Here is a 16,416-nt window from a genome sequence, read left to right on the forward strand (position 1 = left end):
GGAAGAGGTAACCTGAGATTGAATGATGCATTCTCCTTGGACTAGAGCCTGTATCATGAGAAAAGGAGCTCCAGTCATTCTTAATTCTATCTTTAGTAAATAATTTGATGTATATTTACTACTGAAATCTCTGAAGTGTAAAGCAATCTTCCATGATTTGTTTTGATGATTATTTTCCATCCTTCTAAAAAACTTTGAGATTGTATTGTTTGAAATGGGTAAGGCTCTATCCAATGTATTGAAATACAATTTTTATCACACTCTTCTGACTTTATTACAGAGAAATGTTCAATTCTGAACGCCATTATGATTCCAAGAACTTGGAGAGAACTGAAAGGAAACCAAGGATGAGTAATTCAGCAAATAGTATAAACTTGTAAAATTTAGATTCAGAGTGCAATTTTTCTTGAGAGCCATGATAGAGAGGCAGAGATATCTAAGAGGACTACAGATAGGGAAAAATCATTTGGGTTGGACTATTTTAATACTGTAGATAAGATAAAGTCTTTTCAGTAAAGCAGTGAAGAGCTCTAGGAAAAGGTACATGAAGTAGGGGGCAGCAATGCCTAGTCAACATTGCTCCTAGTAGCTTGGAGACTGGATTGCCCAATGGGGGAATGACCGAGTGGGACCAAGAAGCATGTGCCAGCATAGAACTAAGCTCTACAGGATGTGCAGGCCAAAGTCTTATAACCCAGGCAAGCAGGGAATCCCACACAACTGAACTCTCACCTCTAGTGCTTGACCAATTTGAATAAACCATCAAGAGTAACTATTTCAAAAGAAGCATTGCCCAATGCTTTCTAAAATAATACATTGTGAAATGTGCCTACATTCTGATTTCTTTAGAAACAGTTAAGAAAGCAAAGAGAAGAAATGGTTAAGTAGTTGAAAAATGCCTTTAAAAAATAAAACCTTAGATTATACGGCAGGGGGTAACGTGAACTAAGACAATTGACAAAATGTAATCATTGGGCTTCTTTGTGCGAAAAAGAGCAAAAGGAAAAATCTAAAACTAAATTTTCTTTTCTTTTCTCTTTCAGCTTATATGAGGTATGACCTGTAAACCAGGAGCTCTCAGTAAATTTTAAAAATTCAGCCAAATATTACAGAGGACTTACCATCTGGCTACTCTGTGAATCTAGCCCTAATCTTCTTGGGGCCTTTCGAGGCCATCTTTAGAGGAGAGTGAGCAAAACATTTGCCTTTCTGTTTGTCTCCAATTTCTGTGCCAAGGTGCTACTCTACTATTTAGTTCTTATCAACTGATCTGAGAAAAACTGAATTTAGAATTTGCCTAGGGGCGCCTGGTTGGCTCAGTCGGTTAAGCATCTGACTCTTGGTTTCGGCTCAGGTCACGCTCTTGTGGTTCATGAGTTTGAGCTCTGCATCTGGCTCTGCACTGACAGCACAGAGCCTGCCTGGGATTCTCTCTCTCCCTCCCTCTGCCCTTCCTTTGCTTTCTGTCTCTCAAAATAAATAAACTTCAAAAAAAAAGAAAAAAAATGTTGCCTAGATTTAGGATTTTTTAGTTAAGAATTTTTAAACTTTTCATTCTCACTAAGGTGAATCAATGTTATAATTGATTTTAATGATAAAAAAATCAAGAAATAGAAGGCCTTCACTTGCCATAGGGTACCTCATCTATAGTATCTTATCTATAGAAAATAAATCAATAAAAATAAAAATAAATGGTCTGTCATCTTCCCAGCAATGTCGAGGCATCTCCTTGGGCACATGAATAATGAAAACACAAAACTACACTTTGTGACCATTCAATATTTGGGAAAATTAAATAAATATTTCTTTAAGAACGTCTGATTCCAAAATAAGTACAAACATTGACAGTTTCTCTCTTACACTTTATTGTTAGCTTTTGTCTGTTTTTGGTGTTTCCTTTTTGACCAAAAGAAACGTATTGAATTTGTCAATTTTCTTCTATTTTACAGCCTTTTTTTTTTTTTTTTTTTTTTTTTTTTTTTTTTTAAGAGATAGCGCGAGTAAGCAAGAGTGTGAGCAGGGCAGACAGGCAGAGGTAGAGGGGAGAAAGAGAAAATCCCAAGCTGGCTCCACACTCAGCATGGGGCCCAACACAGGGCTCAATCCCACGATCCCGGGATCATGAGCTGAGCCAAAGTCAAGAATTGGATGCTCAACTAACTGAGTCACCCAGGTGCCCCTTTTTAAACATTTTTACATTTTATTTTTTAAATTTTTATTATTTTATTTTTTTAATGTTTACTTTTGAGAGAGAGAGAGAGAACACAAGCAGGGGAGGGGCAGAGAAAGAGAGGGAAACACAGAATCTGAAGCAGGCTCCAGGCTCCAAGATGTTAGCACAGAGCCTGATGTGGGGCTTGAACCCATGAACCGTGAGATCACGACCTGAGCTGAAGTCAGACACTTAAGCAACTGAGCCACCCAGGCACCCCTGGTTTTCATTTTTTATAATTTACAACTTTTAACACCACTGTTAAGAATACCAAGAGCCGGGGCGCCTGGGTGGCTCGGTCGGTTAAGCGTCCGACTTCGGCTCAGGTCACGATCTCACAGTCCGTGAGTTCGAGCCCCGCGTCGGGCTCTGTGCTGACAGCTCAGAGCCTGGAGCCTGTTTCCGATTCTGTGTCTCCCTCTCTCTCTGCCCCTCCCCTGTTCATGCTCTGTCTCTCTCTGTCTCAAAGATAAATAAACGTTAAAAAAAAAATTAAAAAAAAAAAAAAAAGAATACCAAGAGCCAATGGGGCGCCTGGGTGGCTCAGTCGGTGAAGCGGCCGACTTCAGCTCAGGTCATGATCTCGCGGTCTGTGAGTTCGAGCCCCGCATCAGACTCTGTGCTGGCAGCTCAGAGCCTGGATGGAGCCTGCTTCAGATTCTGTGTCTCCCTCTCTGTCTGCCCCTCCCCTGCTTGCTTGCTCTCTGTCTCTGTCTCTCTCTCTCTCTCAAAAATAATAAACATTAAAAAAAAAAATTAAAAAAAAAAATACCAAGAGCCATTTCAATCTTGAGGTGACATTCAGGGAAAAAAAAAATGTTGCCTTGTAAATGCTCAAACAGAAATTTTTCCCATGACTTTTAATTGATTTCACTGCAATTTTTATATTTCATCAGTAATTATATAGAATATATATTATAGAAGATTATATATGATATAATACAGAAGATCACATAACCTCCTGTAGTGGAAGGTAGGTCACTGAACGTTTGCAGTGTCCCGATGGTGAAAGCACCAGGGTACAGTGGAGTCATCAGGATGCTAGCCTGAACAGCAATACCTTCCCTAACCAATTGTCAGTGTTTGGGAGATACAGCATACAAGTATATGGCCCCGTTGTATTTTGTAGTCTGGGATAGCCCATCTTGTTTTTGCCAGATCTACCTTTTATGCTGATGACCCACCAAAAGAGTAGATCTAGAACCCTCATCTCTGCCAAGGTCAACAGGGCTCTGTTGATGTGCTGGGCTCAGAAATGCTTAGACAAATGTGGACAGTCTTTCAGAAACAGTTCCTTTGGCTTAGCTAGAAAGACTAAGTCTCCTGAAAAAAAATGAAATGAAACGAAATGAAATAAAATAAAATAAAATAAAATAAAATAAAATAAAATAAAATAAAATAAAATAAATAAACCTGCAGCTTTTTGAGGGGAACAACTTTCCGTTTTATCACAACATATGAACATGAATTCCTCAGGCTCACTTTGGAAGAGGTGGAAGGTTATTTTTACTGTAGCTAATGAATATCTGGCTTGTTAATGATATTCAGTGAATGTCACCATTGCTATGCTTAGCGATAAGAATCTAATTACAAGATAAATTTGATTAATGTTACCCTTTTTGGGAATCATCATAATTCAATTAATCTATAGCCGGAAATTACTCACTTAAACATGCTAAGTACCTGCAACACTGGAAATGTCACAAGACATTATCATAAGCCTATCATCTTATTAAGAAAATCAACCTTTCAATGGGGTGAGGGTTAGCAAATAACTTAATCTGGGAAAAACAAGTATTTGTTCTAGGCAACTCATGTTAAGTTCTATCTGGAGAGCCAGAATGGTGGCAACAGCAAAAATAACAAAACAGTGGCCACTCTGATATATTATAATTCACAAAATAGGCTTCTACAAGCATTATTTGAGTTTCATAACTACTATTTCATATTTTAAAAAAATTGAGTTTGAGAAAGAAAGGTTAATTTGCACAAAGTCACCTGACTAGTACGTGGTTGACGTGGCATTGAGACATATTCTAATTTTTTTTTAATTTTTATTTATTTCTGAGAGAGAAAGAGACAGAGACAGAGCATGAGTGGGGGAGGGGCAGAAAGAGAGACACACACAGAACCCGAAGCAGGTTCCAGGCTCCGAGATGTCAGCACAGAGCCCGAAATGGGGCTTGAACTTGTGAACTGTGAGATCAGGACCTGAGCCGAGGTCAGAAGCCCAACCGACTGAGCCACCCAGGTGCCCCGGGATACATTCTAAAATGCTGTGCACTCTCCCACCACCCCAGGCCAGTGGTCCCAAGGATGCTTGGGGTCAGTATGGGTTCCTTTGTCATAAAACATATACCATTGGCGTTGGCAGTGTTTTTGTGGCTATATTATATGGTATATCTACCGGCGTCTCTTTTTTTAATTCTAAAGGATATTGGCAGATGACATTTTTATGGTTATGTAATTTAATGAGAACAAATGCACAATCCAAGCCACGTGCTTTTCTCCTGCTATTAAAACAACTTTTCCCCAATTATAAAAATAATAGAAAAGGTATGAAGAAAATACATATCACCTATAAATCTATGCACAGTGGTAAACTCTTAAAGTACTGCTTTATAGCCTTACGCATGTTGTTATTATTATTATTTTTGCTCTTATAATACTTCTATTTTTTAAATTTTTTTTCAGGAGTAGAATTTAGTGATTTGTCACTTACATACAACCCCCAGTGCTCATCCCAACAAGTGCCCTCCTTAATGCCCATCACCCATGTAGCCCATCCCCCAACCCAACACCCCTCCAGCAACCCTCAGTTTGTTCTCTGTATTTACGAGTTTCTTATGGTTTGCCACCCTCTCTATTTTTATCTTATTTTTCCTTCCCTTTCCCTTTGCTCATCTGTTTGGTCTCTTATGTTATTTTTAAATACAAAATTGGATCATTTTAGATACACTGTTTTACCTTCCCCTAATACTTCACATACTGTGAACACATTTTTATACTACAGAGATGTTGTGCCAGCAAATGCTGAAAAGATACATTTTACTTCATTTTCCATTTTCACAGTGACAGACATCAATTCATACTTGGCATTTTTTAGCAAACACATGTGCCAAAATTTACAACCTGTAGAGATGTGGGAAAAGGAGGTCATAGAAAAAGGATAAAGTGAGAGAAGCTTTGTATAATTTATCAATGTAGCAGTACTGACATGTCATTCTTATCTTTATGAAACATAAATTTCCTCAATGCTGAATACTGTAGGATATTTTGCTTACTGTAGCTTTTCACGGGCATGGGAGACTAACCCAAACAGAAAGAAATTTGGGTTACACAGAGGTAGCGTGACAAATCTACAGGCTAATTATAATTTAGAAATGGAAAGTTAATTTGTAAAGAATAAACTTTAAAAAATCTTAAAAAAAAAAAACCTCTATCACTAACATGTGCTACCTTTCAAGACTTTTTTTTTTTTCTTTAAGCAATTCATATGATGCTTCTGTTACATTCTTAAAGCTCTTATGTTACTTTTTCATATCTGGAGGGAATATATAGAATGGTACATATGGTCTTAAAATACCAAATGGAATTTTAATCATGTTTACATCAAAAATACTCTAACATTTTATTTTTTTAATGTTTATTTATTCTGAGAGACAGAGAACATGCCCGCGAACAGGGAAGGGGCAGAGAGAGGGAGAGAGAGAATCTCAAGCAGAATCCACACTGTCAGCAGAGACCAATTTGGAGCTTGATCTCACGTATCCTGAGATCTTGACCCGAGCCCAAATCGAGTAGAATGCTCAGCTGACTGACCCACCCAGGTGGCCCCAAAATACTCTAACATTTTAAATATTTCCTTCAAGTGATGAATTTATACCACCTCTGGCTCTATTTATCACTCATTCATTTATTAAGAATCGAAATGTAATTTACATAAGAATAAACTTACCTTCCAAGTGGAAAGACACAACAGTCAGGAGGACCAGGGACAGAGGATCAGCCTCGATGATGTAGGTGCAATTCATGTCATTGTCATAGTGCTTTGGGTAGTTTGGAGAAAGGATGTAACCTGAAGGGTTGGTGAAATTACCTCCACATCCTATGTGGGAAGAAAAAGGCATAATCAGAACATTTGTTCTCAAGTGTAGGATCTTATCAGCGAGGGAAAGACTCAAGTTCTCTAGAGACATATTTCCTGACATATTCCAAATGAAAGAAACAATAACTAAGGGGATGGGGCTCTGATTTTTAAAATACATATGCCGCCAAAATGAGTACATTCTATGTGTTTTAGGAAATGCTGCAGAGTTTGGGGCTAGGTAGTAGACATTTTACCAAAAATCCATTGCAGATCACTTAATTTGAAGATAATATGGAAAGGATAACTGGGCAAAGATCGAATATGGTTCATGCAGATAAAGACATAAAACAGATGAAGTGATTTGTACACTTACATGGTTTTGTTCATTTGTTTGTTGTTTTTTAAGGAGGCTCTATGTTCAATGCAGGGCTTGAACTCATGATCCTGAGATCAAAAGGAAAATGTTCTACTGACTTGAGCTAGACAGGTGCCCCCACTTAATGGTTTTAAAATATCTTATAATAACATTAGAAAACTATGTTATTTTCATTAATATTGTAATCAGGCCACAAAAGCAATGCCTGCTTTTAAAAATGTTGAATTTACTAATGCCAATTCTTATCAAATTCTCACATGGATGATTCCCTGGTGTCAGAAATAGAGAACCATCCTCTTACTGATGTGGAAAACAAAGGCAAAAGAAATGTAGAAAAAAGTCAAATTTCCTTACAACTTGCAGCCCATTGACAAGGACTTACGGCAGGCAGGGTGACCTTCCTCTAGGAACTCATCTGCCTCAATGGTAATACTTTGCTAGGGGCAAAAGGCAACCTTAGCTTGATATTAGCCCCGACCTCCTGTAAGTCTCCTTTAACATATAAAAATCTCTTTGGGGGAGTCTGGGTGGCTCAGTTGGTTAAGCTTAAGTGTCCAGCTCTTTGTTTCGGTTGAGGTCATGATCTCATGGTTCATGAGTTCAAGCCCTACATCAATCCACAGGGATACTCTCTCTCCCTCTCTCTCTGCCTCTCCCTCTCTCTCTCAAAATAAATAAATAAACAAACAAATAAATAAATAAATATTATTTTTATATTTATATGTATATATTTATAATATAATATAAAATAATATGATAATATAATATTTTTTATATACAATTAATATTATATATATATAGCCTCTTTGAAAACTTCCTGTATTTCTAACCACCCCCCCCCTAAGATATAAGTTAGCAATCATCCTGCAAACGTATGGCACACTGATACACATCTGAAGGGTCTCATGACTAAGGGTTTACTAGACAGTAGTAAATCACCTTATCCTAACAACATCTAGCCCCTCAAGGTCCTGAAAACCTTGCTTCCAAATTCCTTAGAGACTCAGCTATCCCTAACGTCCTCCCAGCCTGAAACTATATAATCAGTCAGTCCTCACAACCCCAGTGCAGTTCTTTCTGCCTACAGGTCCTGTCTCTGTGCTTTAATAAAACCACGGTTTTCGCCCCGAAGATGTCTCAAGAATTCTTTCTTGACCGTTCACTCCCAGACCCCAACATTTCACATCAGCACTACTAAAATGACATTTGTTTGCATATAACCACTAACTAGTTAATCCACATCACTCCCTGACCTATCACATATGAAAATATCAGTATCCTTCTAAACGGATATTGAAACATACAGTCATGCACTCACACACACACGCACAAGAACCAAGCGAAGGAGGACCCGGAATTAGGCCTGGGCTGGCCTTTCCTTCCTCCCTTTCCACCACACTGTCTCTCCTTCGTGTCTGAAATACCTATTCACTACATCACTCTCTCTAATTGTTTTCATCAGACTTGTTCCGAAACAGTGGTTTGCGTTTAGTGGCTACTCCTCTGAACGCAGCCAGCAGGCACACATCACTGCTTCTCAGACTTGAAACCTGCCGCATTTCTCGCTACTCTGATCTGTGAGTAGTAATCGCAGAAGGAAGGGAAAATCCTGAAGAAAGTGACGCAAAGTTTACTGACTTCGAGAATCATCTGGGTGAGAGTGAAAACATGCAAGTCCCCACAGGTAGAAATTGTGAGTTCCGGTGGGTCAAGTGAAGCCCGACCATCCAACACTCAGTGGGTTCAAAAAGCCCCAGGGTGATTTCCATGGAGGCCAGGGTGCCGCTCACCAGGCACACCGATTGTCTACTAATTACCAGCCTCCTGGGCTTCCCTAATTCCTGCCCCACACTGGGTGTTAGGTTCATTTTTAGACATTGGCTGGTGGCACTCAAGCCCTCTCCGTCATCTCTCAGTTGGCCTCCCATTGAATTCAGCTCCAACTCTCACTGGTTTTTGAAAGAAGAGTGTGCTATCAGGATCAGGTGACCCTCCCTCTCCCCTTTGAACCCCCAGGTCCAGCCAACCCTGGTTCAGCCCCCACTCCCACACACCTGCCTGCGGCAGCCCCACCCTTTGAAGGGCTACCCGGTTTGTCTTTTAGGGCTACTTACGGCTCACAAAGGATGCAGAGAAGCCCTGAGCCGGGGCTTCCTGAGACTGGAACACGGCTGTGAATGCATTTCTTGGTGTCATGATGGAACCGGGAGCCACGCTGCCACAGCTCGAGGCTAACAGGGCTTTGTCCATTTCCTCAGTTCCTGCCCACACCTAGCAGAGCCATAGACACGACTTAATGCTTGAAGTTTTCCCCTGTAGATGTCTAATGTGCTTAGGCTGGAAAATTCACAGAACCGGGGTGTAATAGACCTAAACACGGTAGTAAATCAAACACATGCAAATCTATAATATTTTCTTTTGAGAATAGTGTTTTTAAGCTGCTTTTTAATGAGATATCCCATTCTTGACTCTTGCAAAGAGACTGACCATTTTCATGTAGCTAGGCAGTGATTTCTAAAAAAAAAAAAAAAAAAAAATCAACCACTACTCATATTCTTCTTACCTTCCCCTCATTGGCCTGATCTAGCTAAGATCATAAGGTGTCAAGGGAGACAGAGCAGTGATGTGTGCTACTGTGAGGCTTATCATTTGTCCCAGGTAGACGGCAGACTGTGGGCTGCAAGGAGACAACATGTACCAAGAAGCCCATGGAAATTAATACATTTGTAGAGCTTGAGGAAAAGGGACATGAATTCCAAGTATACATGTAATCATCATGAACTGGAATAAATCATGGAAGACTTCCTGGCAGTGTTCACCTTTAAGGTTCATTTTGAAGAAAGGGTGAGATTCGGCCCCGAGGTGCTATTTACCGAAAACTGGGTTCCTAACTCCCAAGTGGACTTAGGCTGTCATTTCATTGGTCTGGCCACTGTAAAAGGAGTAATTCATATTTGAACCCACGAGAAAAGTCGTTGCTGAGGAATAAATTGTGAGCATTAAAATTCCAAATCAAGCCAATCCTAACCAGCCTAACCAGAGAAAAATAGTAATCATAGAATCATTTAAAATTTTTTTAAATGTTTATTTATTTTTGAGAGCGAGAGAGAGACAACATGAGCGGGGTAGGGGTGTAGAGAGAGGGAAACACTGAAGCAGCCTTCAGGATCCAAACTGGCACAGAGCCCAATACAGGGCTCGAACTCACTAACCGTGAGATCATCACCTGAGCTGAGGTTGGACACTTAACTCACTGAGCCACCCAGCTGCCCCCATAGAATCACTTCCAATGCAGAGTTCCAACCGTGAAAGGAGCTGTCATGGAGCTAGCTAGAGTATATAACAGGGGGCTTCACCTGGGTTGGGGAGGGTGTGACTGCCTGAAGAAGCACCTGTGACAGGAAGGGGCGGGGCTATTTCAAGGAACGGAGAGCAAACTGAATGAGGAGTGAGGAGGGTTGCAGAGTCCCTGCAAGCCTCCAGGCTAAGGTCCTGAAAATGGCAAGGGGCCAGTGGAAAACAGGCTCTAGGACACTTTTGAAAATCATTATGATGTGAAGGGTGCCTGGATGGTTCAGTCAGTCAAGCTTCCGACTTCGGCTCAGGTCACGATCTCACGGCTCGTGAGTTCAAGCCCTGCACTGGGCTCTGTGCCGACAGCTCCGAGCCTGGACCCTGCTTTGGATTCTGTGTGTCCCTCTCTCTCTCTGCCCCTCCCCTGCTCATGCTCTGTCTCTCTGTCTCTGTCTCTCTCTCAAAAATAAATAATCATTAAAAAAAATTTAGAAAATCATTACAATGTGGAAAATAGGAGGAAAAGAGAGAATACTGGGAGTTCCTCCAGGAGAATTCTGCAGTCGTTCAGGCAAGAGATCACAGCAACTAAATGTTGGGTGACTCAAGGAAAATATTGGTATTAGGTAATAACTGTATGTTACTGGGGAAAAGAGACCATTCAACACGTTTAACCAGGGAAGATCCCCCTCGTTGAGTGAGGCTCAACCAGGAGCAACTGTGCCCTCCCAAGGGGACATTTGGCAGTGTTTGGGGCATTTTTGATTGCAACATTTGGTGTGGGGGCTGGCACGTAGTAGGGGGCAGGGGCCAGGGGCCAGGGAAACTGTAAACATCCTATAATGCACAAGACAACCCCATCCCCACCCTCAACTAAGTATTATCTAGCCCAAGAAGGTAAATGGGTTTGGATTAGTCTTACTTGACTATTCAACATTTTCTTCATATCAAATTATATGAAATTATTCATTTAGAACATATTACTTTCAGGAATATTCCTCAAAGAAAGCAAAGAAATAACAAGCCATTAAAAATTATTTCTACGGACAGATCAGTCCATAGGAAAAGGTGTGAAGTAAAACTGATTCATAGCACTGATTTACTATTTCTCAGTTCTTTAAAGCCATATCATTTCCAGTGATTTTCAAACACTGGGTATCCAGCTGTTAATTACATTACTGAAGTCAAATTATGTTGCCATTTATCAGATATAGAAGGTGTCTGTCATGGGAGTTACTAAGAACAAAGGCACAGATATTCTGCCAAATGTCTAAAATCAAAAAAAGCATCAGGAGGGGGCGCCTGGGGGGGTCAGTCAGTTAAGCGTCCGACTTCAGCTCAGGTCATGATCTTGCAGTTTGTGAGTTTGAGCCTCATGTCAGACTCTGGGCTGACAGCTCAGAGCCTGGAACCTGCTTCAGATTCTGTGTCTCCTACTCCCTCTGCCCCTCCCCCACTCATTCTCTCCCCCCCTCCCTCTCTCCCTCTCTCTCAAAAATAAACATTAAAAAATTTTTTTTAAAGCATCAGGAAAGAATCACACACTTCCAAATTTCTGTAATATATCCTTTAAGATGCCCCCTTTGCTATCCAGGAAAATAGTATACAGAACTTTTCTATTCACATGTTTAAAAATTATAAATATGACTTAATGAGAGAGAGAGATATTTGCATGCACTATTTTTACAGTATTACTAAAAAGGCAAAGTGACAGATAAAACTTTTTATAAAGAATCTCAAGTGCTTTAATTAAGAACTTCAAGAATGATCAAGGGCTTATACTTTCCTGAAGCCATTAATTATGGATCTGACATCCTACCTTTTGGCCCAGGGACGTAAGCGTTGTAATGATAATAATGGCAAAGAGTTATTCAATATGCATTGCTGCCTTGTCAGTCAAGAGCTCATTTCATTGCCCAGATGACCCAGGACTCATCAAAACCATATTGGATCTACAGAATGTCACAGAGCTGTCATTAAGTCAAAAACTTTCTGACTTTTGTTAAGGTTTGTATAATTCCGACTGGCTGTACATGATATCTTATCATTCAAGTAATTTTTTTTAAAAATATTCCTTACTGGGGTGCCTGGGTGGTTCAGTCGGGTAAGTGTCCAACTCTTGGTTCAGCTCAGATCATGATCTCGCTGTTCTGTGAGTTTGAGCCCTGTATCGGGCTCTGTGCTGGCAGCGTGGAGCCTGCTTGGGGTTCTCTTTCTCTCCCTCTCTCTCTCTGCCTCTCCCCCACTCCACTGTCTCTGTCTCTCTCAAAATAAATAAATAAACTTAAACAAAATTATTGCCTATTAAGATACCTACAGATTCACATGCAGTTATAAGCTATAATCTAGAGAAATCTCTTGTACACATTTCCCAGTGACCCTCAACCTTGACATCTTGCAAAATTAGAGTATAATATCATAACCAGGATGTTGATGTTGATATAGTCCACTGATCTTACTCAACTTCTCAATTTTACTTATACTCAAATGTGTGTGTGTGCGTGTGTGTGTGTGCGCGTGTGTGTGTTCAATTATGTACCACACATTCAAGATGATGAATAATCCCAACACCATAAGGGTTCCTAGAGTTGCCCTTTTATAATCATATACAATTTGCTCCCACACCCACATCTTTCTAACCTATGGCTGTCGTTCATTTTTAAGTATTGTTATTTTGAAAATGTTATATAAATAGAACAAAAGAGTATGTAACCTTTGGGTATTGGCTATTTTCACCTGCCCCAATGGTTATCTGTCCAAATGGTTAGTGGGTCAGTGGTTGGTTTTTTTTTTACTGAGGACTTGCATTCCCTGGTAGGTATGTGACAGCTTGGCCATTCACTTGTTGAAGGACTGATTTCAATTTTTGGCTATTACAAATAAAGCTGAAATGAACATTTGTATACAGGTTTTTATGTCAACATAGTTTTCATTCCTCTGGGATAGATGTCTAAGAGGGCAGTTGCTGGATCTTATAGCAAGTGCATGTTTAGTTTTATAAGAAACTGCTGAACCATTTTCTGAGTGTCTGTACCATTTTACATTCCCGCTAGCAATGCGTGAGTGATGACAGCTTCTCCACCACCTTGCCAGGATTCAGTGTTGTGACTACTCTTTATTTCAGGCATTCTGAAAAGTGTGTCGCAATATCTCCTTGGGGCTTTAGTTCTCATTTTTCCTAATGGCTAGTGATGTTGGACATCTTTCCATTGTCTATTTACCATCTGTACATCCTCTGTAGTGAAATATCTGTTCAAATCTTTCCCCCATAGTCCAGTTGGATTCTTTGTATTTTTACTGCTGGGCTTGACTGTTCTGTATGTATTCTAGATAGCACTCTGTTGCCAGATAGGTGGTTTGCACGTCTTTTCTCCCAGTCTGTGGCTTGTCTGTCCATCCTCTTCATAAAAGCTTTCACAGAACAAAAGATTTTTAATTTTGATGAGCTAAGATTTTATTTTAATGTTTATTTATTTTTGAGAGACAGAGAGACCAAGCACGAGTGGAGGAGGGGGAGAGAGAGAGGGAGACACAGAATCCGAAGCAGGCTCCAGGCTCTGAGCTATCAGCACAGAGCCCAATGCGGGGCTCAAACCCATGAGCCGTGAGATTGTGACCTGAGCTGAAGTCAACATTTAACTGACTAAGCTACCTAGCCGCCCCAATTGATGAGGTAAGAGTTATTAATTTTTCTTTTTATGGATCACTCCTTTGATGTTTAATCTAAGAAATGTTCATCTATCTCTAGGTCCTGAAAATTTTCTGTTATTTTTTTTCCTAAAAGCACATAGCATGTACTTTACATTTCAGTGTGTGGTCTATTTTTAGTTAATTTTTGTATAAGGTGTGAGGTTAAGGATCGCTCACTGGAGCTGGTCCCTCTTGCTGGTTCTGCCCACCCTGCTCAGTGTCTCCTGGCAGAAACAGGAGGCTCAGTCCTGGCAGGGAAAGAGTGCTTCCCAGGCCACTTAATTTGAGCAGGGCTCCCAGTGGATTCCACCTGCCAATTATGTTGGCTTTGCCAGAGGTCAGAGGGGTTCCCGTTCGGTCCAGAGGAGAAATGGGCTGGGGTACCTGGGTGGCTGAGTCGGTTAAGTGTCCAACTTCAGTTCAGGTCATGATCTTGAGGTTCATGAGTTCCAGCCCCGTGTTGGGCTCTGTGCTGACAGCTCAGAGCCTGGAGTCTGCTTCAGATTCTGTCTCCCTCTCTCTCTGACCCTCCCCAACTTGCTCGCTCTCTCTCTCTCTCTCTCTCAAAAATCAATAAGACATTTAAAAAATTTTTAAAAAAGAGGAGAAATGGGCGTAAATAACTTTTCATATTCCATTTGTACAACTGATGAATGTGAAAGGCTTTATGTATGTCTATGCATTTGCTATTGACTCAATCCCTGAGAGACAGTTCATTTGTTCCATGAAAAAAAGCAATTAGGAAAACTCGTATTAAATGTGTTTAATTGTAGACATATTTTATAAAAGTATGGGATTTTTATTTAAACAGCATGGATCAGGTAGATATAAAACATAATGTGAAAGATGATGTAAAATAATAACACCCAACAGAAAAAGGCCACTGCTATTCATTAGGTGGTTTCACATTCAAGTACCTAGCACTGTTCGTGTTATTATATCATATTACCACTAATGCTTAAGACAGTCCCACTAAAGGGCGAATTGTTCTCTTTATTTTTAGGTTGAGTCATTTAAGGACAAATGTGTAATTAGCTCACAGAAGAACATGCAGGTAGTAAATGCAAGAAACATGAATGAAGTCTAGGCTAATGTGAACTTAAGGCCGATGTCCGTTCCATTAACAGGTAGAAAGGTCTCTTAGAGATATAACATATGACATGAAAAATAGCACAGATGGAATGAATTTATCTCACTGTCATCACATTTATAAACCAGTGAAAAGTGAGATCGGTGCCACCCAAAGTGCTTTTCTAAAGCAGTAACTTTAGAAAAAGAGAGCCTTCCTGACCGCCCCACTGCCATCATTTTAGGTGAGCCTCCCATGTTCTTCTTAGCTTGTGGGCTCCTGAAGCCCACAGTGGGGGCTGACACCAGCCACATCTCTAGCTTTCTGTCATTTTTATAGCACATTTTAAATGTTGCCTTACATTTGTTTTGTCCTGGAGGGTCTATTAGAAAACAAAACCAAAAATGAACGAATGAACGAATGAAAGAAAGAACATAGCAAAAAAAACCCTGGCCTTCTTTCTTTAGTTTCCATGGTAAGGAAGAACCCCAAGCGCTCAAGAAGAACTTAATAAAGCCAGAAAACAGTGTCCTTAGTTAAGTCACTTGCCTATGTACTCGCAAATGAAAAGTCACAATACGTTGGGTATTGTGGTTCAAATTTTAACTCCAAATAATTGAGATTTTTCATGCTTTTATTCAAGAAACCCAAGCAACAAAATTGTCTTTTTCTTACTTCTAGAGGCAATGAGTCATTTCTGGTCTAAATGGTTATGTTCACAAAACCAGTTCGGCTCCCATTAAATAAACAAGCCCACTCACCTTCACAAAGCTGTTCTGACACTGTCCGTCACCACTGGGGATTAGGAAGTTGTTGTCAAAGTTGATCTCCAACTGCTTACTTTCATGAGTAATGACTGTCCAGGAACATCTGCTGTTCTCGGGAAAATTCTGAGGCCAGTGAGGGGATCTGATTGTACCATTGTCTGAATGAAGTATTCCTCCACAGCCTGAAAAATTGTCACAGAAGAAGTCATTAATTTGAGAGGAAAATAACAATTTTAGTAGTCCAAAGCTTCCAGAGGAGACACATTTCTCAATGTGAGAGTTCAGTCTCCTTACCTGTGAGTCACTGGCCTTCAGGGCAGGTATGCGACAAGAACTCCCCATAAGTGTAAGGGGCACTGAATCCAGAGGAAGCTTCAGCTGTTACTGTTTTGTTACATTTCTATTGAACTCACCCAGACCACTAATCCTTGCCATAAAAAGGATAGATTTCTATTCTGTTTTCAAACAACAGCACTATTTTTCACTCCCCTTGAAGCTATATAGTATTTGAGTAGCAACAATTCTACGTTCTGTGTTTTGTTACTGCGAACACATGAGAATACAAGTCTACACTCATTTATGATTTTACTCTAACATCCAGGACTAGAGAAAATGATTTTCAAGAGGATAGATTTCTTCCATTAAGGAATCTGCTTCGTTCATATTGAAACATTAATGGATGAAAATAAATTACATGGATTGAAAGAAAGAAAATCTAGAATTATTTTATACTATTAAAATATGTCCTTAAGAGATGACAAAAGAAAAAATATGAATTCCAAACAAAATGAAGTTAAGTTAAAGAGTATTCCCTGTTATCTTTTGCTTTTAAACCCTTGGAAAGCCAGTGGTGCATCTAAAACTCCCCTATGACTTCAACAGATTTAATAAGATAAAGTTTGACTCATTCCACAAAAA

The 16,416-nt window shown here is 39.9% G+C and overlaps 1 protein-coding gene across 2 annotated transcripts in view; it reads right to left on the reverse strand.

Moving 5' to 3' along the window:
• The window catches only part of CUBN (cubilin), a 273,318-nt gene that overhangs the window by 49,165 nt on the left and 207,737 nt on the right, over positions 1-16,416 (reverse strand). For both annotated transcript variants that reach the window (XM_007081262.3, XM_042991151.1), the window contains 3 exons: positions 15,493-15,680; positions 8,793-8,949; positions 6,171-6,320 (listed from right to left, as the gene is read on the reverse strand). In XM_007081262.3, coding sequence (XP_007081324.2) covers positions 6,171-6,320; positions 8,793-8,949; positions 15,493-15,680 — 495 coding nt within the window. The remainder of the gene's footprint in view (positions 1-6,170; positions 6,321-8,792; positions 8,950-15,492; positions 15,681-16,416) is intronic.

The sequence above is a fragment of the Panthera tigris genome, chromosome B4 (genome assembly GCF_018350195.1).
Source record: "Panthera tigris isolate Pti1 chromosome B4, P.tigris_Pti1_mat1.1, whole genome shotgun sequence".
NCBI lineage: Eukaryota > Metazoa > Chordata > Mammalia > Carnivora > Felidae > Panthera > Panthera tigris.